The sequence below is a fragment of the Aquarana catesbeiana genome, linkage group LG04, assembly GCF_042186555.1.
Source record: "Aquarana catesbeiana isolate 2022-GZ linkage group LG04, ASM4218655v1, whole genome shotgun sequence".
In the NCBI taxonomy this organism is placed as follows: domain Eukaryota; kingdom Metazoa; phylum Chordata; class Amphibia; order Anura; family Ranidae; genus Aquarana; species Aquarana catesbeiana.
In genome coordinates, this window is record NC_133327.1 from 337,169,800 (window position 1) to 337,196,610 (window position 26,811).

The 26,811-nt window shown below is 39.7% G+C and overlaps 1 protein-coding gene across 3 annotated transcripts in view; it reads left to right on the plus strand.

The window, feature by feature from the left end:
- The window catches only part of CASP8AP2 (caspase 8 associated protein 2), a 57,209-nt gene extending 34,128 nt beyond the window's left edge, over window positions 1-23,081 (plus strand). For 2 of the 3 annotated variants that reach the window (XM_073626936.1, XM_073626937.1), the window contains 5 exons: window positions 2,246-2,361; window positions 6,261-8,248; window positions 10,398-13,092; window positions 16,861-16,960; window positions 18,772-23,081. In XM_073626936.1, coding sequence (XP_073483037.1) covers window positions 2,246-2,361; window positions 6,261-8,248; window positions 10,398-13,092; window positions 16,861-16,960; window positions 18,772-18,834 — 4,962 coding nt within the window. In that variant the 3' untranslated portion in view covers window positions 18,835-23,081. The remainder of the gene's footprint in view (window positions 1-2,245; window positions 2,362-6,260; window positions 8,249-10,397; window positions 13,093-16,860; window positions 16,961-18,771) is intronic. The other variant, XM_073626939.1, reaches the window with a different exon arrangement.
- The last annotated feature ends 3,730 nt before the right edge of the window (window positions 23,082-26,811 follow it).

Here is a 26,811-nt window from a genome sequence, read left to right on the forward strand (position 1 = left end):
AGGTATATAACTGCTTTAATAAAACCTGGAGTAAATTTATACAATACAGACGCTTTGTGTGTATGTAAGTTAAAATAGCACACAAAACTGTGGGCTAGACGCAAATTAAGAATGCAAGGGGAAGACAGACGGCTTTTTTTTTTTTTTTTTTATTGGTTCAAGTTCACACCAGCGCTGTGTGTTGATGTGTACTGGGAACAATGTAGGTCATGATGCATTTTATTACAGCGCATTAAAATGTATCAAAATGTGTTGCAACTAGCTACAATGTGTGATAGCCAAAAATTAACTTTGTAAGCCTGTGGGAAAATACTATATAGCATACATTAAATTAGAACTATAGGCAAAGCTTTTTTTTTTTTTTTTTTTTTTTTTGGGATAGAGTAAGGGAGGGCTAAAAGCCCTGTAAGGTTTATTTTTTACCTGTTTATCTCAGTGGGGAGATTTACCTTCACTTCCTGTCCCATAACCAAAACAAGAAGTGAGAGGGAATCTCTTGGGGACCCCCAGGTCACAAGAACTAGTGTCCCCGTTGGAAGATTTTTCCTCTATTACTTTTCTGGGGACAACACACAATTTGGGATTTTTTTTTTTTACCTTCACTTGCAATGATAGTAAACAGGACAAATTATAGAGGGTGAATCTCCCTGACAGGTGTTCTAATCCTTCTCCACTCTATCCAAAAAATAAATAAATAAAAAAAAGCCCATTCAGGGAGAAACTCATCAGAGGGGCGTGACCAAGATACAGGGACTGTAGCCTCTATTCGCCTACCAGTGGATGTGGTTGATCGATGCAGTGTTTGTTTGAAGGCTGGGAACAGTGTCAGTACAGGGCTTTCATGATTGTTGTTAACTTCTTATTTGTTATGAAAGCCCTGTGCCATTGTTTGTGTACAATTGAAAGCAGGGCTGTGTTCTGACACTGCTGCTACTCCCAGCTGTCAAACAGGACGTGTGTGAGCTGTAGCGCCATTTTGCTGTTGCTCCTTATACAAAAACTTGGAGCGCCACTCAACACTATAAGACTTCACCGTGCAGTTCAGACACAGATCGGGTGCTGACGTTCAAACAAGCTCATTCAGGCTAGCTGAAACAATTCGTAAGAGAGAAGTAGGAAATTCTGCACACCAGAACGTAGCCACTATATAGAGAGGTAAAGATACGGCTTCAGCCTGAACTCCTCCTCGCTATGTTCCTCTGACATATTTTGCCTTGCCTATGGAGCTTAATCATTCTCAATGACTGGGTCCTGTAGGCAGGGCGAAACATGCCAGAGGACCATAGCCAGGAGGATTTCAGGCTGAAGCCATATCTTTACCTCTCTATATAGCGGCTGGGTTCCAGTGTGCAGGGATTCTACCTTCAGTCTTCCGCACCTTTTGTTGTTGAGTGATAATTTCACACACCCACTCCCTTGTATTCAAAGTAAAAGCACTGTCAATCATACAGCCGTCTCCTTGAAACTTTGTGGTTGGAAACAGGTGGGCAGAGCTTGTAGCACGCTGTTATTTACTGGATCTCAACTTTTACAGCTCCTCCAAAGATTTGATTACAGTATTATATGTACTTTATTTCCTAGGAGGTTGTAGAATCCTAATAATAAAGTTTAATGCTGGTTGTATGCTTGACAGTTTTAATGGTTATCTTTGAATTTTCTATCAGCTTAGATTGAACAAAAGATTCAAAGTAGCATGCAAATTGAAAGTGCCACAGAAAATAACACTGACGTGTATTGCACTTTTTGTAGGGTGTGTGTGTATATATAGTTTTTTGTTTTTTTTTTGTTTTTGTTTTTTTTTTCTTCTTTTTATTCAAGTGGGTTAAAATAAAATAAAAAAACTTGAATATCCTCACATCAACACAAGCAGCTGACAACGGGGACTCTCCTCACTCCCCCAGTTAGAATACACAGATCAGTGCCATTTGTGTTGATTTTTCAGCATGACTGTTCAACAGAAGTCAGTCATTAGACCGGCTTCTGTTGGACAGCAGTACCCACATACTGAAAGTGGGCAGATGTCTGCTAACCAGCTGTCTTTCAGTATGTGTATACCCAGATTGTCTGCTTTTTGTAGTTTCCCTTCACCCCCAAGCTAGTAACCTTGAAAATATATTGTATGAAAAAGGTAAATTGTTTTGGGGTTTTCTTGTGTGTGTGTGTGTGTGTGTGTGTGTGTGTGTGTGTGTGTTTTTTTTGTTTTTTTTTTAACTTGGTGAATTAAGGTGTTTTATTTTTGTTGTAGAACAACAACTTACAAAATGAAAACCAGTGCTTAAAGAAGAATATTTCTGCTCTTATAAAAACAGCAAGAGTTGAGCTCACACGTAAAGAAGATGAGATCAACAGACTTAATCAACAGTAAACATGGTCTTTTATCTCTATGCATACTTCTGTGAATTAGGATTATTTATATATTTTTTTTTCTTTGTGAAGTTTAGCTGCAAAGATATGCCTTTTCAATATTGACTATTTCTACAAAAACAGTAAATTTTATATTACATCAGATAGCTGATGGAAATACAATGGATGGCAAACAATATAGTTCAAAGAGTGTTTGTTTTAAAATGAAAAAGTTTTCATGATTGATTGTAATTGTTTTAATTAGAGTCACCAATGGTAGACATCAGTTAAAATGGGGAGCAAACCCTACATACTCTTGTATTCAGTGTTTTATTTTATAGATGTAGCTGCCGTGCACTCATCCAGTTAACTCCCGTTTAAGAATTCATGAACCCCATTTGCTTATTTGTGAGTAATTGAGAAGTATTCCATTTCCCGATAACTTGCTGTCTAATGTTCAGAAAGCCTGATATTTGTAAGTCTTTAACCACTTAATCCCTGAACCATTTGGCTGGCCAAAGACCAGAGCACTTTTTGCGATTCGGCACTGCGTCGCTTTAACTGACAATTGCGCGGTCGTACAACGTGGCTCCCAAACAAAATTGACATCCTTTTTTTTTCCCCACAAATAGAGCTTTCTTTTGGTGGTAATTGATCACCTGTTTTTTTTTTATTTTTTGTGCTATAAACAAAAAAAGCAATATTTTTTACTTTTTGCTATAATAAATATCCCCCAAAAATATATAAAAAAAATTTTTTCCTCGGTTTAGGCTGGTTATATATTCTTCTACATACTTTTGGTAAAAAAAAAATTGCAATAAGCGTATATTGATTAGTTTGCGCAAAAGTTATAGCGTCTACAAAATAGGGGATAGTTTTATGGAAATTGTATTTTTTTTTTTTTTTTTTTTATAAGTAATGGCAATCTGCGATTTTTATCGTGACTGCGATATTATGGCGGACACATCGGACACTTTTTTGTAAATGACACTGGCAGGGAAGGGGTTAAACACTAGGGGGCCGATTAAGGGGTTAAGTGTGTCGTAGGGAGTGATTATAACTGGGGGGAGGGGATAAGCTACCGAGGACATGACAGTGATCACTGCTCCCGATGACAGGGAGCAGTGTATCTCTGTCATGTCACAAGGCAGAACGGGGAAATGCCTTGTTTACTCTCACTAGAGCGCTGAAGTATGGACGGGGTGGAAGCAGCTGGCTCAACCTCTCAGCAGTGCGCTGAGAGGCTGAGCCAGCTGCCGGTCAGGAATCTAGGCAGATCCCGTTATCATTGTCAGGTTCTCTGTAGAGCCTGGACTGGCTTTGGTTCGCTGTCAGCTGAATCTTGGTCACAGGAACGCAGAACCAAGTGCACTCCTGTGACACACAGGAGAAGTATGGCCAAAATAGCTTTGACCATACTTCTCCTTTAGCTTATAGTGTGCCTGCGCTTTTTACAAAGTAGCTAAATTCCTGGAATTCAGGTTTATAGTAAGCTGCATGGGCTTCAACCTTAGCCCAGTTGCAATATCTGCAGGATAATGTTAAAGTGTTTGTTAACCCCGGAAAAAAAAAAAAAGGATCCTGCTTCTTTAAAGCATGTTATATGACAGTGCTTGTGCTGTGTCATTTGGCCCCCTGCTGTAACGCCTAAAAAACCTGACTGATCCTGCCACTTTCTGCCCTTTCCTATGTAAACTGACCACGGTGTATGATGGCTGATGCATAAAGTGATCTGTGCGCGTTTCAGAGATGTATACCAAATGCTAAATAACATCTATCTAATAAGTAATTAAATGAAATGATCCAAAACATGTAACAAAAAAACACAATCCAGAATGTGAAATATAATAAAGTCCAAGTTGTCCGAAATCTGGACTACAAAGTCATGTTGGTGATGACAATAAATAATGTCCACAAGTGTGACAAATCTTCTAAATAATAAATGCAAATGTTTCTTAACCACTTAAGGACTAGCCTCGTTTTGGATTTTAGGTGTTTACATGTTTAAAACAGGTTTTTTTGCTAGAAAATTACTAAGAACCCCCAAACATTATATATTGTTGTTTTTTTTCTAATACCCTAGAGAATAAAATGGCGGTCATTGTAATACTTTTTTTTTGGCACTGTATTTGCGTAGCGGTCTTATAAGCGCAATTTTTTTGGAAAAAATTAACTTTCTTGAATAAAAAAAGACAACAGTAAAGTTAGCCCAATTTTATTTTTATATTGTGAAATATAATGTTACGCCAAGTAAATTGATACCCAATGTGTCACGCTTCAAAATTGCGCCAGCTCGTGGAATGGCATCAAACTTTTACCCTTAAAAATCTCCATAGGCGACGTTTAACAAATTCTACAGGTTGCATGTTTTGCGTTACAGAGGAGGTCTAGGGCTAGAATTATTGCTCTCGCTCTACCGGTCGCGGCGATATCTCACATGTGTGGTTTGACCACCGTTTTCCTATGCGGGCGCTACTCACGTATGCGTTCGCTTCTGCATGTGAGCTCGTCGGGACAGGGCGCTTTAAAAAAAAAGTTTTTTTTCTTTTTTATTTTACTTTTATTTTATTTTTCACTGCTTTTTAAAAAAAAAAAAATTGGATCACTTTTATTCCTATTACAAGGAATGTAAACATCCCTTGCAATAGAAAAAAGCATGACAGGTCCTCTTAAATATGAGATCTGGGGTCAAAAAGACCTCAGATCTCATATTTGGACTTAAATGCAATAAAAAAAAAAAAATGTCATTTGAAAAAAATGTGCCTTTTAAGAGCCATGGGCAGAAGTAACGTTATGACATCGCTTCCGCCCTGCAGTGTCATGGAGACGGGTGGGGGCCATCTTACCCTCACTCGTCTCCATGCACAGCCACTGACAGTACGCGATCGCCTCCGCCGTTACCCGACAGCTCTGGTAAGCAGCAGAGGGCACCGGATCGCGGCGGGAGGGGGGGGTGACCCTCTCCCGCCACCGATAAAAGTGATCTTGCGGCGAATCCACTGCAGGAACCACTTTTATCTTGTAACCGACCGCCGGCCGAAAACGGTGATACCGGGGTTATGGCAGCTAGTTGCTGCCATAACAACGATATCTGTCCTCAAAGTTAGGACATACATCGGTGTGCGGCAGTCGGCAAGTGGTTAAATATAAATCTTCGTGACTATACATCCACCTAATGCTCACAGAGCTCTTACCTCCATATGGAGTATAGTAAGCCTCAAGGATATCATGTGATGGGACCAGGTACACAGCACACAAGTGTCCATATGGGGAATTCTGGGTGTGGGTAGCAATCTATCGGGCTCTAGTTTCCCTCTGGTATAGATCAAATTTTCCTCTGGACCTCGCGGTGACACAAACTTTTTCTGCCCACTGGGTGTCCGCTGGGAGATAGATTCTGAAGGCTGCTGAGCCTGTCACCGTGGTTCGTTTACGTGCCTCTGTCATCTGCAGCCTGCTATCTGCAGGCTGCTATCTGCTCCTGTGTCCTCCCCTCCCCTCTCTGTCTGCCTGTGACAGTGCCACCCCCCCTCTGCTTGCATAACACAAACCTGTACCGCTGCATCTGTCAGAGGAGGAAAGGAAAAAGCTGGCTGGTCATGTGATCGCAATCTCTGCTGTGAAATTGGGTATTTGCAGCAGAGGGGGACTCTGCACTAGGAGGCAGTGCTGATGGTGTTTACAGGTTAGAGTGGCTTAACAACCACTTTAACTGATTTCGCTTATGGCCTAAAATTTAACTTTTAAGAGCTTAGTTTATCATGTGTTGTATTTTGTTTGTTTTGAAAATTAGAATTTTAAAGGTAAAAAATGTATTGAATATCATTTTGATAGCGATGGCTGTCTAAACAATTAGGTCGCAGTAGTTATTGTGCTAATTCCTATTTTTCCATTTTTTTTTTTTTTTGCTTATTAAGGCTGTGTGTTCCAGGAAGCTATCGAAGTTTTAATTCCCGTCCAGCGCCATTACTAACCATTAATACAAAATTAAAGAACAAAGAGCTTTCCGAAGACACAATAAATAAGACCAGTAGCATAAGGAAAGAAGTGAAACCACAAGGAACTTCCTCTAAAGACCCAATGAGTAACTATTCCTCTACAAAAGGCAATTCTGAACCGGTCAAGTCTTGTGTAGAAAATAATTCTGAATCTAATTCAAAAATGGACCAAAAACAATGCAAGGAGAATGAAGGAACAGAAAAACCTTCTTCAAGGCACAAGTTAATGGTAGATAAGAAAAGTAAAAAAGAAATGGACTCCGATAGTCAGAGTAGAGATGTAGATCGACGGCAAAGGAGTGAAGGACACAGACCCAGTCTTAGCACTGTAACCGATGATCGTGTTTGTGAAATAAAAGAGAAGTCACATGGACACCCAACAAAAACTGGGAAAAGTGAAAGCTCTCAAGAAATCAGAAATTCTAAAAAATCTGATGTGGATAACAAAATGGACAGTAGGAAACACTCTTCAAGCTCCCATGATAAACCAAGCTTTTCAAAGGAAAACACACGGGGCCAAGAATTACATCAATCAAAAGAAAAGCATTTAAAAACAGATGAAAAATCGGAACACAGAAAGGAGTCTAAGGGGTATGAGAGAGACAAAACTGTGGGACACAGAACAAATGAAAAGGATGATGAGTCCCAAAGGTTGAAAAGAACCCATTCTTCGAGTCTTAAAACCGAATACTCTCAAAAATCATCACCATCAGAACAGAATGTTGGCAAAGGGATTAACGAATCTGACAGAAGGGATAAACGCTGCTCAGAGTACAGCGATTCCAAAAATATAAGCAAAGACTCAAAATCAAGCAAAGCTGAAGTCAGGCCATCATCCAAAAATAAACAGAAATGTGATAGCAAAAGTTTAACTGAACGGGACAATAGGACTGAAAAGAAGAGATCTAAAAATGATGAAAATATTAGATCTGATCAAAATCGCAGAGGGCACCGAAAAGGAGAAAAAGTGTGTCACCATTCTTCAAATAAAGTAAAAATACAAGATTGTCCTAGTAAAGCAGACGTCAAGTCCCAAAACTTTGCAAAAGGCTTAACTTGTCAGAGGGAAGATAATTCTGTAAAGGACTTGAAGTTATCCTTTATGGAGACTCTTAATCTGACCCTTTCTCCAGCTAAAAAAAAAAGTCAGGATTCAGAATCTGCCAACTCTCCTGTGTCTTCCGGGGAAACTGACATGAATTCCATAAATACAGAGGTATCTTCTAAAGTGTGCACAAGCAGTAATAACACAGATTCTCATGAACATTTAAGTAAACCTAACTCAATGTATTTGAAACCTAGTACAAAAATGTCTGTAGAAAATCCAACTTCTTCAGACGAGTTAAAATTGGTGCATCATTCTGAGCCTGTTGAAGATACTGTAGCACTTCACAAAGAGCAATTAACCGTGACCATTAAGGAGGATAAGGCTCTTACAGAAGCTACTCAATCAAATGTAGATTGTCCCCATGTCTTACATATGGAACCTGAGGCCAACATATCTGATGATATGAACACACAAAGCATTTTACTTGAATCCGATTTTATTGTGCTTGATTCTTACATTGAAACTGACAAGTGCAGCAGTAATGAAATCCCTTCTGAAAATCTGAACATGTCTGTGCCAGCTGAAAATGTCCAAGATAATGGAGTCTTCTTGGCGCAGATATCTGAAGATGTAGACCAGACAAATGGCTTGAAACCATATATAACTGGGTCCACAAAAGGTATCTTTGAATCCTCCAATCCTAATCAGTGTTTACATGATGAAATAAGTCTTGACTTAAATTTCTGTAGACGTATACCTAAAGTCGTCAGTCCGCTAAAAAGCCCAGCCAGACCTTTAGCGCATCTGCCTACAACTGAATGCACAACCAAGGCTTCAGTAGTGAGCGTTTCATATAAAGGTAGTACTTTTTCATTAATATAAAAGTAGTAGTTTTGCATGCAGGCATGCTTTTAGATTTAGATCTTTTTTTTTTTTTTTTTTTTTTCTTTCTTCTGGCGTTGGACTGCTTTTTATTTTTATTCTTTCTTTTTAATTCTAATCCTTTTTTTTTGTGTGTTTTTTATATTTGCCATGCTGTTTTTATTTTTTCCTTTTTACGGTTTTCTTTCTGTAGATTCTGAATTGTTATTGCAATCCTAACTTTTTTATTTTTTATGTTGGATAGATTTATGACTTTACTCTTTTTGTATTTCAAGATGTAATATTTAGAATTTGATTTCTGTTATTTTTAGTTTCACGAGTCTAAAAATCTTTTGGGAATATAGTAATATACCGCTGGAGACACTGGTCTGGGTCTTTTAATCTTCCTTTGAGTCTATATAATTTGCAGTTTATGAAGGGTCTTATTGACAACAAATTGGCCATTATTGCAGAGATCTGTCAAAGGGTAAGTCCACCCTTACACTAAAATCTCTAAATCTAGACATCCACCATCTAAGACTAACCTATCTAGCCCTGTAAAGAAGAACTCCATATACAGTAAGGCTCTGTTTCCACTACTGAAAGTTGTGAAGTCGCATGACAAGTCAAAATCTATGTATTTCAATGGTCCCCGTTCTAATTGGTGCGACTCAAGTCGCAGCAACTCCAAAAAGGGTTTTTGTACTACTTTGGTGCGACTTGTTCTCCCATGGTTCTCGCCAGTAGCATGATATCACATTGCAAAGTAGCACTGCAAATCACGCGACTTTGGGGTCGCAATAGTGGAAACCTAACCTAAAAGCTTGAATCGCAAGCATAATTCGTTCTGGAAACATGCTTGTAATCCAAAGCACTCGTGTATCAAAGCAAATTTTCCCATAAGAAATAATGGAAACTCAGGTGATTCGTTCCTCAGCCACTTATTCATAAGTCCTTCAGTTTATAGTCCATATAAAAAGTTTATAGCAATGTGATAGGTTGTGTAACCATAAAATGTCCATCCAAAAATGGCAGCCTCCACAAGGGGATTAGAATTAAAATCCAGCAGGAGCTGCAGAGTATAAAAGAGAAGAGAGGCGCTCCTAAGCGTAGCAATATGGTTACATTTAATGAAGAAAAGAGGCACATCTAAGTATGCAGGCATATGGGGTAAAGCTGTCCACATAGACTCCTCTGCACTGCCGGCTCTCACTGCTGTCAGCCTGTAATTGTGACCAGGAAGACTACCCTGCAGTAGAGAAATCTGAAAGCGAGGCTTGAAGCGCTTGTGCAGTGCAGCGTGGAAGGGATGACGTCAAGGGCGGTGTGGAGGATGGTCTATATGGACAGCTTTTCCCCGAATGCCTACATACTTAGATGTACCTGTTTTAATCATCAACCCTGTGAGTTGCTAAATGTTGTACCTTCAGTAAATGTAACCCTATTGCTACACTTAGAGTGGCCTCTGTTCTCTTTTTATACTCAGTTGTGACGTGACGTTACTTGTATATCAAGACATCGCTCGTTTAGAAGTCAAAATTTTATAAAAAAAAAAAAATTTGCTTGTCTTGAAAAACACTCTCAAACCAAGTTACTCTCAATCCAAGGTTTAACTGTACATACTTTTTTCTGAAGCCGGTTCGGTCCCACGCTGAGCTGTCAGTGGCGGCTTTGCTATGGAGGCGGGTGCAGAGGAGGCAGCTGACAATGGAAGCCCCATAGTAACTCTATGGGTGATGTCACTTCCCATTAATTTCACAGCCGTTGTTGGTTGTGTCCTCTGCAGAGCTCCTGCTGCTGGAGACCTGACCGGAGTGGCTTCAAAAAAATATCTATAGCAATTTCTTCTTTACAGGGCTAGATAGGTTAGCCTTAGATCGTGGATGCCTGTAGATGTAGCAATTTTTAGTGTTAGGGTGGGCGTCCCCTTTAAGTTATGAACTGTTTATTTTTTTCAATAACAAATTACCTTCAATAGAAGGTTAAATCATCTTTCAAGTATGCTTTCTTTTTTACATTGCCAGTGTGAATTAGTGTGTTTAAAACTGAGGCAAATAAGTTGATGTGCTATTGCACAGTTCATGAATTAAAAAATATATGCATCACCAGAATTGTCTTAAAATCTTCTTTTTTTGTTTCCTTGTTAGATCTTCCTTCAGATGTGAATATAAGCACTCCAAATGAACTGAACAAAGAGAATTGTAAACCAGTCATCAAAATTGATCTAGGCTCTGAAACTTTTCCCATAGAAATTTCTTCCGATGAAGTTGAGGAAGGGGAGATTGTAAGTGATGAAGAACCAGATAATGAGCAATCCTCACAGTCTAAAAGTAGTCCAAGCCAAACCAAGCCCATCAAAGATGCAAATGTGAGCAAGAGTCCCGAAAGTCAGGAAAGCAAGATAGCTTCTGTTATCAAACCAAATGGAGTCATTTCACCACTGAGGCAGTCCACTTCAAAGACTAAGAAACAAAAAGATAACACAAAAGCAAAGTTGCTTGCATTGCCAGTTGACAAAGGAAAAAATGTAAGAGCTGACTCTTGCCTTGAAGGAGTCTTACAAATTGTTCCTCCATCAAATATACAGGATGTTCTACAGATGTTGAGAATAATTAGAAAGCATATAAGAAAAAAATACATGAAATTTAAGATACAGTTTCCACTGTCCCAGTTCCATCGCTTTGTTGAAGCAACATCATTATGCTTTACCACTCTAGCAAACCGTTTGGATTGGTCTAGGTTGTGTTCTTCACCAGACAAATTGCAAAAACAAATGTGTAAGCTTATTGAATCCAGGCTAAAGCAGCTTAAAAAGAATGGGATTGTAGATCGGATCTTTGAGCAGCAGCTCCTAGACATGAAAAAGAGACTATGGAAATTTGTAGAAGAACAGCTTGATTCTTTATTCGACACCCTTAAAGGAATTACCGTACAACTTTGTGACAAGTCCAAATTAGAAGATGGCCAAGATGAGAATAAAAGAAGCACGTTATCGTCAACAAAAGTTAAAAAATCTGATCAAATAAAGTCACAAAAAGTGAACAAGACTTCTAAGGCTAAAGCTTCCCTGGCCAAATCAGAAAATGAACGTTGTTTAAGACGTTTGGACTTTCAGTATCAAAGAGATGCTGCGAACACAAAACCTCAAACTATAGAGGACCACGGCGTGGAAAAGAAGTGCTTAAAAGATTTGAGTACTACTTATGAAAAAAATGGTATTTCACCTTCTAACCACATGAGCCTAAAACCAAAAATGCCTCCTTCCTCTACTGCCAAACCTGACACATCCAATGAATGTCAAATAGATCAACAAAGCTCTGCAGGTTTATCCTTTAACTTAGTAAGTGATGATCACATGGGTGACATTTTTAAAAGTTTGCTGAATGACTCTGACAATTTAGAGGTTAACACCCTGCATGAAAATATATGGATATTGGACACTCCAGAGAAAAAAAGCACCCCAAGTCAAAAAGATGATGTTGTAAATTCTTTGTCAGAAATTAAAACTCCAGTTATGGTAGCTTTTCCTTGGTCTTCAGTTTCCCCTCCACATATCAGTACTTTACCTAGACATGAGACTGTACTAACCCCAGATGTTTTTGATGAAAGCTGCTTGCTTGAAGTCCCTACAAGTACCTCTTCCAGCAAAAGCATAGCCACCTCTGAGGACCGATTCAAGTCTTATTCGGTTCTTATGGAAGATCTTGCGGTGTCTCTTACTTTTCCTTCACCCCTGAAATCTGATTCTCATCTTAGTTTTCTTAGACCAGTTTGTGATCCTGAATCATTGTCTAAAATAAATGCACATTTTAGTGAAAATGCTGTCCTGGATGAGGAAGATGTCACAGAACAGGACATACATTTAACTTTGGATTCAGACAATTCAAACACAGGTTCAATGGAAAATTCAAATGAACCTGATGGTTTTCAGTGTCATCCAAGCGAACCCATGCAAGCAGTTATAATGGAGAAATCCAATGATCACTTCATCGTTAAAATAAGGCGTGCTGTATCCTCTAGTTCTCCGGTGTCTGACAGCTCTTCTGTAGTAGAATCTGACGTTGCAGCCACAGGTCAGTTGAAAAGTACACACTGTTACATTCTTGATGAAAGTTTACAAAAGGGGATCCATACTGAAACTAAACTCAAAGCAGATGCCAAGAACAGTTTACTTGCTGAGTCCACAGTGCCATATTGTGAGGAGTTAAATTTCTCAAAAATTGATGAGAAATCTGAAAACTTTACAGATGTAAAACCACCTACATGTTCATCGCCCAAAACCGCACACTCCAAAATATCTATCTTAACGGATGCCTTAAACCAAAGTTTAACAGACACACCTGAAGTTGAGTTAACAAATGTTCTTCATACAGAGAATTCTGAGCTAGACAGTGAGAAATTGGTGACTGTTTGTACCAAAAAAATTTCAAAAGAAGATGACGAGATGATATCTGTTGAACAGCTGATTTACTATGACAAGATAGAAACATCCTTTACAGAAGAGATAATAACCAGTCAAACTCCATGTGCAGACACATTTATAGGGAGTATTCCTGAAGCTGAGTCTGTAGACGTAAATCCAAAGAAAAAGAAACGGAAATCATCAGAGCGGGGACCTTCATCAAAGAGGCGAAACGTTTCTTTTCTTTCTGACAATAAAGATAAAAAGGAAGGTGCCCGGGGTAGCAAAACTGAGGATCAAGACAAACCGCTTAGAAAACACAGAAGGGCTGTTAGTGAAAGCAATGTGAACTTTACTTCATTTAAACTTTCCCCAAGTGGTGGGATATCTGCAAAGAATGTCATCAAAAAGAAAGGAGAAGTGGTTGTTTCCTGGACAAGGTAAATATTGCATTTTTAGTTGTCCTTTATAAATCTAGAATATAGAAGGTGGTTACTGAAAATAATTTTCTAGCACTTTGAAGAATGTGTCGGCATGGTTATTCGTAGTGTCCATCAGGGATGCATGTCACAAGATGTCACTTAAATTAGAAAGTGCCTGAACAAGGACCTTTATGGCAAGATCGGGTATTCTTTTTTATCACAGCTGCCCGTTTAATAAAACTGAGTATTGCCAGTAAGTCTTGTGTTTTAGCAGAACAAGCTGTTCTGCAGATGTACTAGTTAGAGGGCCCAATTAAAGTTAGATGTATCAGACTTCTTCCATATGGTATGGCAATGCCCTCGGGTGATGTCATATTGGAAGACAATCCTCACATATATGGAGGAGGAACTTGGGCTCCCAAACATATATTCTCTGGCCAGATGCCTCCTGGGAGACCTGGAGGAGGTAGAACTGACCACATCACAGAAGAGACTTTTGAGAGTAGTATTTTGCTATGCCAAAAAGGCTCTGGCCCTTAAATGGAAAAATTCGACCCCCCCCCTCCATACAAGACTGGTTGAAATTAGTTAATAATGCTCTACCAATGTACAAACTTGCATACCAAGCCAGAAGTTGCACTAAAAAGTTTGATAACTTGTGGGGAAAATGGATTGAAAATGTGTCGGGAGATATTGCAGTATAATCAATGAGGTGAAAATCTGAGAAAAAGATATATTAATATTTGAAACAAATGTATAATAGATTATATTGGAAAAGAAAAGAAAGGCAGAGAGAGAATTATATTTGGGACACAGATAGGACACAAAAACGATTAGCATGTTTGACAATTTTATTGAACATATTCTAACATAAAAATGGAATGCTTGGTTATTAACAGTTATATGGTTTAGCTTCATGATAGCACGCTCAGTCTAAAATGTATTTAAATTACACTGTATGAAAAAATGAACAGTAATATTGAAGTGTAAAATCTTGTGAAATTCAATAAAATTTACCCTTTAAAAAAAAAAAAAAAAAAAAGTTAAATGTATCAATCTAAATTGAGGCTATAGTAAAACATAGTTATGAAAATTGTGTGCTTTACAGTGGGGACGGAAAGTATTCAGACCCCCTTAAATTTTTCACTCTTTGTTATATTGCAGCCATTTGCTAAAATCATTTAAGTTCATGTTTTTCCTCATTAATGTACACACAGCACCCCATATTGACAGAAAAACACAAAATTGTTGACATTTTTAAAGATTTATTAAAAAAGAAAAACTGAAATATCATAGTCCTAGGTATTCAGACCCTTTGCTGTGACACTCATATATTTAACTCAGGTGCTGTCCATTTCTTCTGATCATCCTTGAGGTGGTTCTACACCTTCATTTGAGTCCAGCTGTGTTTGATTTTACTGATTGGACTTGATTAGGAAAGCCACACACCTGTCTATATAAGACCTTACAGCTCACAGTGCATGTCAGAGCAAATGAGAATCATGAGGTCAAAGGAACTGCCTGAAGAGCTCAGAGACAGATCTGGCCAAGGTTACAAAAACATTTCTATTGCACTTAAGGTTCCTAAGAGCACAGTGACCTTCATAATCCTTAAATGGAAGGCATTTGGGATGACCAGAACCCTTCCTAGAGCTGGCCGTCTGGCCAAACTGAGCTATCTAGGGAGAAGAGCCTTGGTGAGAGAGGTAAGGAAGAACCCAAAGATCACTGTGGCTGAGCTCCAAAGATGCATTTGGGAGATGGGAGAAAGTTTTAGAAAGTCAACCATCACTGCAGCCGTCCACAAGTCAGGGCTTTATGGCAGAGTGGCCTGACAGAATCCTCTCCTCAGTGCAAGACACATGAAAGCCCGCTTGGAGTTTGCTAAAAAAAAAAAAAAAACACCTGAAGGACTCCAAGATGGTGATAAATAAGATTCTCTGGTCTGATGAGACCAAGATAGAACTTTTTGGCCTTTAATTATAAGAGGTATGTGTGGAGAAAACCAGGCACTGCTCATCACCTGTTCAATACAGTCCCAACAGTGAAGCATGGTGGTGGCAGCATCATGCTTTGGGGGCGTTTTTCAGCTGCAGGAACAGGACGACTGGTTGCAATCGAGGGAAAGATGAAAGCAGCCAAAGTACAGGGATATCCTGGACGAAAACCTTCTCCAGAGTGCTCAGGACCTCAGACTGGGCCGAAGGTTTACCTTCCAACAAGACAATGACCCTAAGCACACAGCTAAAATAATGGAGTGGCTTCACGACAACTCTGACTGTTCTTGAATGGCCCAGCCAGAGCCCTGACTTAAACCCAACTGAGCATCTCTGGAGAGACCTAAACATGGCTGTCCACCAACGTTTACCATCCTACCTGACAGAACTGGAGAGGATCTGCAAGAAGGAATGGCAGAGGATCCCCAAATCCAGGTGTGAAAAACTAGTTGCATCTTTCCCAAAAAGACTCATGGCTGTATTAGATCAAAAGGGTGCTTCTACTAAATACTGAGCAAAGGGTCTGAATACTTAGGACCATGTGATATTTCAGTTTTTCTTTTTTAATAAATCTGCAAAAATGTCAACAATTCTGTGTTTTTCTGTCAATATGGGGTGCTGTGTGTACATTAATGAGGGGAAAAAAATGAACTTAAATGATTTTAGCAAATGGCTGAAATATAACAAAGAGTGAAAAATTTAAGGGGGTCTGAATACTTTCCGTCCCCACTGTATATACAGTTCTTATTTGAGCTCCAGTGCCAGCATATACACTTAAGCCACAGGCTGCAGAGAGAAGTGCAGCTCTTTGCAGTGGTCTGACATTCCCTCTGCTGATCACAGGTAGAACGCTGTAATTGGAGAGCCTTAAGCCGGCCATAGACTTTTCGAATCTCAGCAGGAACCGGCTGAGATTCGAACCATGTATGGGCAGGCTGAATGTTCCCAAGTTGAACGAACGATCAACTTTGGTACAACCAGCATGCTGAATTTTGCATGTGATTATTGCTAGCGGCTGTTATAGCCACTAGCAGTAATCACTGTTTTCCCCTGGCAGGGACAGCTATCCCTGCTGGGAGAGCACAATGGCTCGGTGACAGATGCAGGGAAGAAATGCACCTTGGTTGCAGGAAAGAAATTCGCTACATTTATGGCCTGCCTTAGCTGTGCGTGCGTCAAGTGGGAATGGTGTGTCAGACTACTGCAAAGAGGCTGCTTCTTACACAGCGATAATGGTGGTACTTTCTGCTGCCTGGTTCTCAAGGTTTTATGTTGATACTGTAAATACTTGTGTAGTAACACTTTTACATATTACTGCTTGATTTTTCTGCACCCTCAATTCAGATTAGTCATTTTACATGCCTGGAGTTTGCATGTTCTCCCTGTGTCTGCGTGGGTTTCCTCCGGGTTCTCCGGTTTCCTCCCACACTCCAAAGACATGCTGGTAGGGTAATTGGATCCTGTCTAAATTGGCCCTAGTATGTATGAATGTGAGTTAGGGACCTTAGATTGTAAGCTCCTTGAGGGTGTAGGGACTGATGTGAATGTATAATGTATATGTAAAGCGCTGCGTAAATTGACGGCGCTATATAAGTACCTAAAATAAATAAAATAACTTTACTTGGGTTTGAAAAGGGGCTTTACATTATAATGTGGTGACAGACATTTCTTTTATAGAGCTAGGTACCAGACCCATTTAAAATATACAAAATGTGTGTTTATACATTGTGTATCTGTATCATTTTGTAAATATTTGTATAGAAATAGTGTGTTAATCTGTTTTTCCCAGGAATGAGGATCGTGAAATTCTATTGGAATGTCAACAACATGGACCAAATCGAAAAACGTTTCTTGCCTTGGCATCGAAGATGAGTAAATATCCACATCAGGTATGTAAAGTGTACAGACATCTTGTGCTTGAATGTAGCAATATTGACTATTCCAACAACCTGACCAAACCCATTACTTTTTTAGGAGGAGATTTACTAAAACTAGAGAGCGCAAAATCTGGTGCAGCTGTGCCTGGCAGTCAATCCGCTTCTAACTTCAGCTTGTTCAATTAAGCTTTGACAGAAATACCTGGAAGCTGATTTGGTTTCTATGCAGAACTGCACCAGATTTTGCATTCTCCAGTTTTACTAAATCAACCCCTTAGCCCCATCAGTGCGGCTTTGAAATCGCACTACTTCAGTGTAATTTCGAAGCCACAGATCAATGCAATTTTGCACCTCCCATTTCATTGTGTCTTGCGACTTCATTTAGTCGTAACTATTTGATTTAATTGCCTACAATGGGGTGCGACTTGTCATGCAAAAGTCAAATCGCACCAATGTGAACCAGGGCTTATAGTTGAATTGTGCACCATATATCTTAGTTTCCTGTGTGTGTGTGGTTTTTTTTTTGTTTTTTTGTTTTTTTAATAGTTTGCTTCCTATGTTGTAAAAAAAAAAAAAATAACTTGGATCCTTTGATGTACTGATTACATTATGAAGCGCTATAAAAAAAGTTTTTAAAGCTAATGCATTTGCCTATTGACTGCCCCTACATTCTAAGGGATATGAGTAAAACTGCTTAAAGTTGGCCTAAAACCTTATAGTGCACAATCTCCTTTACATGTAACTATGCAACACATGGGCCTTTCTATCCAATCCTGTGAGGTAGACCCTTGAAATGCATAGTTGATGAATTTAAAGAGGATTGCGCTGTATAGACAGTTTTGTAGATATTTCTTTTCATGACATTGCATGTTTAAAAAAAAAAAAAAAAAAAATCTTTTAAAGGGTTAATTTACCTTAAATTTGCCACAAACCTCCCTATGCATTACAGTGTCCTCAAAACATTAATGTGCAAGTGTTTTTTTGGAACAGAATGCTTACTTTTTCATTTTATATGTAAATATAAAGCGCTGCGTAAATTGACGGCGCTATATAAGTACCTGAAATAAAAATAAATTAAATAAATAATACATTTTATTGCCCTCCCCTCTCTGCAGTGCAGATGGCAATTGTTCCACTAGCTATTGTGGTACATGGGAATATCCTTGCTTTCGGGGAGTTCTACATGTTTCTTCTTTCAAAATGGGAAAATTCTTTCTCAGGGTTTTTTAGCAGCCAACAAAAGTATTCAAATTTGTTGATTTAAATTTGTTTTATTTTATCAAATAGCAATTAACAATTTCATGAAAGTTGTAAAAAAATGATCTCTGGCATTTACATGAAAATAGCATTACAATTCAATCATGATAAAACTACATATTTGTATGGAACCCATTATTAGCATTTTACTGCAACGTAGTCATTCACCTAATACCCCTGTAGGGGTATTAGGTGAATGACCACGTTGCAGTAAAATGTTAATAATGGGTTCCATACAAATATGTAGTTTTATCATGATTGATGGGTAATGTTATTTTCATGTAAAAAAAAATATCTCTAGCATTTACAACTTTCATGAAATGGTTAATTACGGTACTTTTTGATAGAATTTTAAATCAACAAATTTGAATACTTTTCTTGGCTGCTAAAAACCCAGTGAGGGAATTTTCCATTTTGTATAAAGTTTTGGGGTGTGCAGCACTAGCAGCTCGCATACATGTGTTATTCCACTCTACAAGTTTCTTCTTTCAGGCAAGACTCCTCATTTTAACTTTTTTTTTTTTTTTTTTTTTTTTTTTTTTTTTTTTTTTTTTTTTTGCTTGCAGGTGGAAGAAAGATTCCGACAGTTAATGAAGTTGTTCAAGAAGAGCAGAAATAGTATAAGCTGACGTGCTTTTTATATTACATGAGTATGGATGTACATTTGTTTCTTTACATGCTACTCAGTCTGGACAGTTGGAAGAAATTGTAGTGATTGATGACCTGCCTAAGCCTGTCTAGTAGTTTCTTCTCTACTAAAGCAGAAACTCTGATCTACCAGGCTGTGAAAATAGGAGCTGTTATAGACTTGCAGAGCGGGTGTATAAGAGTATGGTGTCCTAATCTGACCAACATCTAGGTTCTGTTTCCTGCTCCACCATCTGCCCAGTTGGGCCTGATATCAAAGAAATAGGGTGGAAATTTCAACCAACAGAACTTGGAAGTCTTTTGGACCTGAAATTGTAGGCCTCTAAATATAGAAAGAAAGCTAAGCACAATTTTACCTACTGTCCTCTTCCCTCCCTCAGGCCCCCACCCATGTTGCAGTTCTCCTTTTTAACTTTATTAGTTTCTACCACTTATATATTTTCTAACTGTAAAATATTGTGATTAGGCTTGTTCTGCAAATTTTAAGTTAATATTTATATACAAAACCTTTTGTACCATTTCAAAGCTCTTGACTCGGTCTCTTGTGGTGTATGCAGCCCTTCACTCCACTTCAGCTAAAAGTGTAATTGTTGATGTTTATTATTTGAGTTTTGTAAATGCTGTACTTGAGACTTGATCTTCAGTGTTTTATCCTGTCCTTTAACAGCAGTGGTGGTTCTTAAAATACCTGAATACAAAATTAAATGATATATTTATAACATATTCATTTCCCCTTAAAGCAGACCAAAAGGCAAGTTACAAAAATCCACTTAGGAGTGCAGAAATACAGCCAGCCTAAGTGTCCTAGTCGTGTTGGCTGCTGACTTCACTGCCTGTTTGCTGCAGTTCTCCATGAGGCAAAGGCACTGACTGGCTGCCTCTGGTTTATTAGCTGATCAGTACTTCTGCCTGCATGCCTGCACAAGCTGACAGTCTGGGTTTCCTGCTCTCCAGTGGGGATTTTTGTAATATTTGACATCAATCCTGTTTTAACCCCTTCATGCCAACCGCCTCCCAGCCCTTGACCGCTGTGATGGCTGTCACAGCAATCATATGATCAGAAAGCTCCTGATCGCAAGCATGCATCTGGAGCTTACGAATGCCTACTGGCTACCGTGCAGGGATCGCTCTCAGCATGGTAAGTTGTTTTAACAGGGTCGCATATATGTGGCTACTCTGCGTTAGGGTCCACCTGCTGAGCAGCCGCATATATGCGTGCACCCAGCGTCAAGAGGTTAATGTTTAGGCTTGCTGGAGATCTTGTATCAATAAGCAGTTAATGTTCTTGATAGCATTCACATTTGGAAATTAATACTTCTATAGGTTCATTCTGCTCGTTTGCTACATTACAGTTGTATATCAAATTATACATTGAATGCTATATGTCTCCAAACCTGTTGGAGACTGATAATTACATATATACACACACTGTTCATGAGAAGTCTGTTACTGAAAAATACAGCAGCAGAACTTTCTTCCATTAACCAGGTCCAAACTAATATGGCTGAGGATTTTTTTTTAGATACTGGCATATGAACAACCCCAAAAGTTTCTGTAACTGGAAATTCTGCAAGACTGCTTTTCTTTCTTTGTCTATTACTGTAAGCACACGAAGCCATGCAGTAGCAAAATCTATTCAGTTCAGGACACCAGGAATAAATAATGTTCCTATTCGTTCTTGGTGAATTTGATAGTCTTGATTGGATTCTGATCTTCACAAACTCTAGTTGCATCACTCTGCCTTGGATTTGGTGTAGCAGGGGTTTAAAGTGGAAATAAAGGCTACATATAAATATGCCTAAAACCACTTCTTTTCCCCTTCCTCCTAACTATGCTATATAGTGCAATAGTCTGTCTGATACAGAAGCTCCTGTGTAATAGAGCAGCTGCAAGTGAGAGGGGAGGGAGCCCTGAAAACATATGGGCAATTGCTGCTGGAGAGTGATGTCATGGCTTCAGGAAATTTGCCCTGTTGAGCGCTCCATGACACAAGGGAGCTAGAGCTTCTGCATAATGTGATCAGAGCAGATTTTAATAAGGTATTTACATTTTTTTCTTTTTGATACTACATATAATCTGTACCCTTCACTTACACTTTAATGTATGCTGCTGTCATTCTCTGCATCATATAATTAAATAAAAAGGAGTAGTATTACCTTACAATGACTGGGGCAGACTTGAAAACTCATACAAAATTGTGCATTTTCTCTCAGCATCAAAGCAAAGTTGAAACATCTGTGATGGGTGGTCTGACCTTTCTCCAACTTACTTTAGTTCTTTGGTGGCTTTGCTGTCCGGTGAGTGCATCTCACTGTGGAATAGATAAAATGCATTTGTTGAATTGTTTGACATCTGCAGAAAAATGGACAGCAAACAATTTGCCTTGGAGTGTTTTTAGGCGCTATCATGAAAGGGCAATTTGTTTTAGGACAGCCCCCCCAACCTTCCAAATATTCTGTGTCACAGAAACATGTCAAAGCAAGATAATATTTGTAAGTCAACTAATGTCGGTGCATAGTTCTGATATGTCTGCCTTTCACTATAAGGTACAATTACATTTTTAGTGCTGGACATTTTTGGTGCATCACTATTCTCTCCTGTGGAAAAGTACATTTGGCTAAAAACTGCACCTAGAATGCAGCAGGCCGGGTTTTTTTGTTTTGTTTTGTTTTAACACCGCACACTAAAGTTGTCCAGCTCCAGCTGTCGAGGGACGTTTTTGGCAGGCACATTCATTTTGCCTAGTAACCAAAAAATGTAGCTACCAATACATGAATATTCACAAGTGATATGCCAGATCAACCCATTGCTTGTGGTAAAAGGAAGGTAACCGGCTTATGAGAAGAGCTTATTCTCTGTTGGAACTTCTCATTCACCAGCATACAGTTAAAATGTTGGTGCTCATTTAGTAGCAGGATATAAATGGAATTACAGCAGGCATATTTCTTCCCCATTTATAATGATCTAATGAGGCACTTTTTAAATGAACCCTAATGAAAAAATGTAAAGGATATCTTTTTGAATATTAAAGTAAAAGTGCAGCAAAGGAGCTACAAATGTGTTGGCTTCTTCTGTCTGGATTTTTGATTTGCTTTTTTGCTGATGTACATGACTCAGTTTAACGCTGACTTCAGGATTTGTTTGTATTGCATACTTGCATTGGTGGATTGGCCGAGATGGAGAAGATGGGTGGTGAGGTTACACTCTCCACCTCTTCCAGTCAAAGAATGTCTTTTATTCATTAAACCCTTTGCGCCGGCGCCTCCTGGCCCTTTAACGAGTTTGAGATGCTGGGAGGCAGGAGGAAGTTTCTGATCATGTGAGCACTGTGATTGGCTGTCACGGCAGTCGCATGATCAGAAAGCTTCTGATCGCAAGTAGAGATTGGGAGCTTTCTTTTGGCCGCCGGGAGCGTGGTGCTGGCACAGCTCTGTTTATCTTTAGGTATGCATATATGCGGCCTCTCTGCATTAAGTCCCACCCACCAAGAGACCGTATATATGCGTACGGCCAGGAGTTAAAAAAAAAAATAAAGGTGTTCTTTGAATGGTTGTGGTGTCATGTAAACAGAGGGAAAACTGCCCAAACAGGACCAAGAAGATTGCAGTTATCACTGTAATAGCACCGACTACTACAGTGTTTTTCAGCTTCCCCAGCAGCCTTTCAGATATGAGATATGCATACTTACATTGTGCCAGGCTGGACCAATATCAGTATGCATTACAGATAATTCCTGGAGTTCACTTTTAAGAGAAGCTCAGCTCTTGTGTGCATCTTAAAAGGGTGCTCAAATATTTCGGTATAGATCCACAAACATTAAAGACAACTTTTAGGGCTTTTACTTCAATAGGTAGTGTGAATTAAAAGTCTGTTAACCTTACTGGTTAATTTCAGAAACCCTAAAATTTACATTTTATGGATTTAAGGGATTGAGTTAGGCATCATTTGCAGTTGTCCTGTTTCATATACTATATGTTCATTAAAACTTGGTGATGAAAAGGAATAAAAAATGCATTGCCTTTGAAAATGCAGCAATGTAAAATAGGAGGTAGACTCCGATACCTTGTATAGTAATTCTGTTCACTTCTGTCCCTCCTATAATCCTGTAAAAACATTTCAATTTGAATATAAATGTGAATTTCAATTGTAGAGTTCATTTTATATTGTAAATCTATGTACAGACTTGCAGTTACTGTTCCCTGTAAACATTTTTGTATGTATATACCAATAGTATGACTTTTTTTGTTCTTTTTAAAAGTTGTAAAGACAAATGCATTTATTTTCTATAAACCTGTTTGCATAAATTAGAAGAATGTTAAAAATATATAAAATGTTTTGATGCATTTTTTGTGGTTGCTAATTATTCAGAATACTTTCTTGTACATCACAGAATTCTATATTCTGGAACCTTGGGATTTGCTTCAACCTTTATGAGATTTAACACTGGCAAAGCTCTAAGGGCAGCGCAGTATAACCCCTTTTCATTCCCAGCAAGCCAAAGGTTTTTTTGCGTATGTGAGGCCTAATGCACATTGGACATTTTTATAGCTGCTATTTTTGGCTTCAGGCGTTTTTTGTTTTTTTTCTTTTTCTGCAGCCAGTAAACTCCTCAGCATGCTATCCTATGTGTCCATGCACACGTAGGCTGTTATCAGCATTTTTTGGCAGGGGTGTTTTCTGGCTGGGAAAAAAGGGCTGTAAAAAGGCTCTAACTCTGATAAAACATGGCTATTTGTTGTTTAATCAGCGTTTTTGAGCCATAAGCATTTGTCGGAGTATAGTTTTGCTAAAAAAAAAAAGCTGAAAAACACTGCAAAACTAAAGCTAATTCTACTGGCGTTTTTATAACGTTCATTGTGCATGAGGCCTATGAGCTGGACATCGTCTTTGCTTTGAGAGAAGCAAACAAACAAGCGCAGCTCCACCCCTTCATAGTAAACACTGCCGTGACAACACCCGTTTAAATGCAGCTGCTTCCACTGTGCCTTCAGTCATACACGAGAATTCCTCCAGCATTCTGGAAGATATAAGCAAAAGACAGCACCAGCGATTTATATATCAAAAAGCGTAATACACCAGGGAAGCAAGTAGCTGCTGTCCTGAAAGGCTCATAGAAATACCGTTCTGGTAAGTCTAACTAAGGTTTTCTCCCTTCGCCTTTCAGGACAGCACCCTGGTGATAACTGAGAACTTACTTCAGGGTGGGACCACAGCTGGTAAGACCTTCCTGCCAAAGGACTGGTCCAAGGCCGACGGCAGGTCCAACCTGGAATGCCTTATAAACATGGAGAAGCTGGACCTGTGGCTGCCTTACAGATCTGTTTCGGCAGGGATCCTCAAACTACAGCCCTCCAGCTGTTGCAGAACTACACGTCCCATGAGGCATTGTAAAACTCTGACATTCACAGACATCACTAGGCATGATGGGAATTGTAGTTCCTGAACAACTGGAGGGCCGTAGTTTGAAGACCCCTGTGTTTCAGTGATGCACCAGCCCTCTGCCCAGGAAGCTGCCATTGCCTGTGTGGAGTGGGGCACTATCCCCTCCGTAGGTTCTTTACCTAATGTCAGGTAGGCTTCTTTGATAGCCTGCTTTAGCCATCTTCCCAAGGTACTCTTGGATGCTTTCTCTCCTTTTGTGAGCTCCTGCTGACAGGATGCTGATCTACCGGTCAGGTAAGATCTTCTGCGTCAATGATATCTCCATCATCCAGATCCAGCATACCTCAATCTGATGGCCTGGTTTCTGAGGAGGACACTTGGCAGGAAGGTCTTACAAGCTGTGGTCTCACCCTGAAGTAAGTTCTCGGTTATCATCTCCAAGGTGCTGTCCTGAAAGGCGAAGGGAGAAAACCTTAGTTAGACTTACCGGTAACTATTTATGTGAGCCTTTCAGGACACTAGCTACTTCCCTCCCTGGTGTATTAAGTGTTTTGATATAATCACTGGTACTCTGTGTTTTTTGCTTATATCTTCCAGCATGTCAAAGAAATTCTCGTGTACGACTGACGGCATGGTGGAAGCAGCTGCATTTAAAGGGGCGTTGTCACGGCAGTGTTTCATGTGAAGGTGTTTAGCTCTGCTCTCTCCAAGGTGCTGTCCTGAAAGGCTTGTAGAAATACTGTTACCATAAGTCTAAGGTTTTTTTTTCCCTACCGTAAAAATTCCTAGCTGGTGCAGAGCCATTGGAGCACAATTTTAGTACCATCCAGATCAGTTACTCCCTGGCCTAGCCCTGGAGACTGTACTCAGACCCCACAAGGAAGAAAATATGGGGCCATCCTGTAACGTTGCTCTGGGCACCGGATCCTGCATTGGGAGCTTAATTTGGCATAGTACAATGTGATGAATTAGCTGCAGAGTACTATACAGGTCCAGGGCCATGGTGCTGCTGTCTGTAGTAACCTTAACCTTGAAGTCTTAGGGAGTATGCCCGCAATGAGGGAGAAAATTGCTAAAGGTGGCCTTTCCTTTTTTTTCTGTTATGCTGAGAGTGCTGTCACTCCATTACCTAAGGGGTTAAAAAATGGAGCACTGGTCGTGACATTTGGCCGCAGCTGGTGGAAGGTCATTTGGCTCTCAGTTTTAAATTTTGCACCATTGGGGATGGCTAGGCTTAGTCACTTTGGGACACCTGTGCAACCTCTATTCCAGATGGGCCTTACTCTGCATGCACCTGCACACATGTGTGGACTGACTTCACAGTCTCTTATCTTGCCTAATTTTACAGCGATCTTTGGGTGTTCTTGGGCTCCCTTCTGCTTACAGTAACTGGTCACAGAAGGTTTACCCCTTCCTGCTCTGCATGGGGGGGCACATTATGATGGATCATAGACATGAGGGAGTTGGTCATGGAGTCCTGCCAGCATATGCACAGCCAACTGCTAAGGAAAGTATCCAATGTATCCATTATAGGGAAATTCTGCTAGCCCAGACTGAAATCCTCAAATTAGGTCACTTTCTTCTCCAGGGACTGCATTGCCCCCATATCTCTTAACAAAAGAGGAGTTTTCTGCCACAGTATCACAGCTTATTGAGTAAACTGTCAGCCTGCTCATTCTTTCCCCCAGAGTCTCTGATTTTCCTTTTGGCTGCTTCTGCACCCCTTGAGGAGGATGATGCTTTGTCCATTTCAGAAGACTGCATTTGAGGAAGTTCAGTCTGCTGATATTCTTCCCAGGCTTAAGGATACAGTGTACATCCTGCATTCCCTGCTATGAAACTTGTAGTTGCATCAATGTCAGTCTGTTAGACTCTAGTCATATGGTCCAGGTTCATGATTCAAGATTATGGGTCCTTCCAACAACTGGAGCTCCTGCTCCTGGCCCTGCATTGTTGTGTTGAGGACTAGCACAACCTCTATCAAATGTTTCTCCACAGAGGAACCCTTGAAATAATTTTCAAGGGTCGGGGAACACCTGCTAAAACCAATTAATCTGGTCAGTGGGGAAAAATACCCTTTACTGGGGTGATTAGTGGGAAGACTACATCTTTATACAGTAGTGGTCAAAATGATGCCCCTTCACACAGCAAAAAAGATCATTGATGTCATGCTGCTGGCTCTGCTAAATGGTGTTTGGCCCTAGACACTACAGACACTATTAGATGGAATGTCAATAAGCCACAGCTTAAGGGACCCCTAGTAACCTCTGGAGGAACCCTGGATGAGAATGGATAGGCTACAGATACTCTGGTATTTAGGGATTGCTCTCCTTGTGTTACCTAGGAGGAACATCTGGATCAAATGCAAGGTGTGCCTCATGTGGATGTCCTTCAATGGAGGATACCTATATCAAAAAAGCCATGGGGGAGTACTCCTTTTGCGGCGCTACAATGTAAACCTGTTGCTCCTGAGATCAAAAAAGTTCCTTTTAAGCCTAGAATGTGGTTCTTGGGCTCCTAAACCCACAACATTGATCAGAGTGGGGGAAGACTGTTAACCCTTAATGCTATCTTGT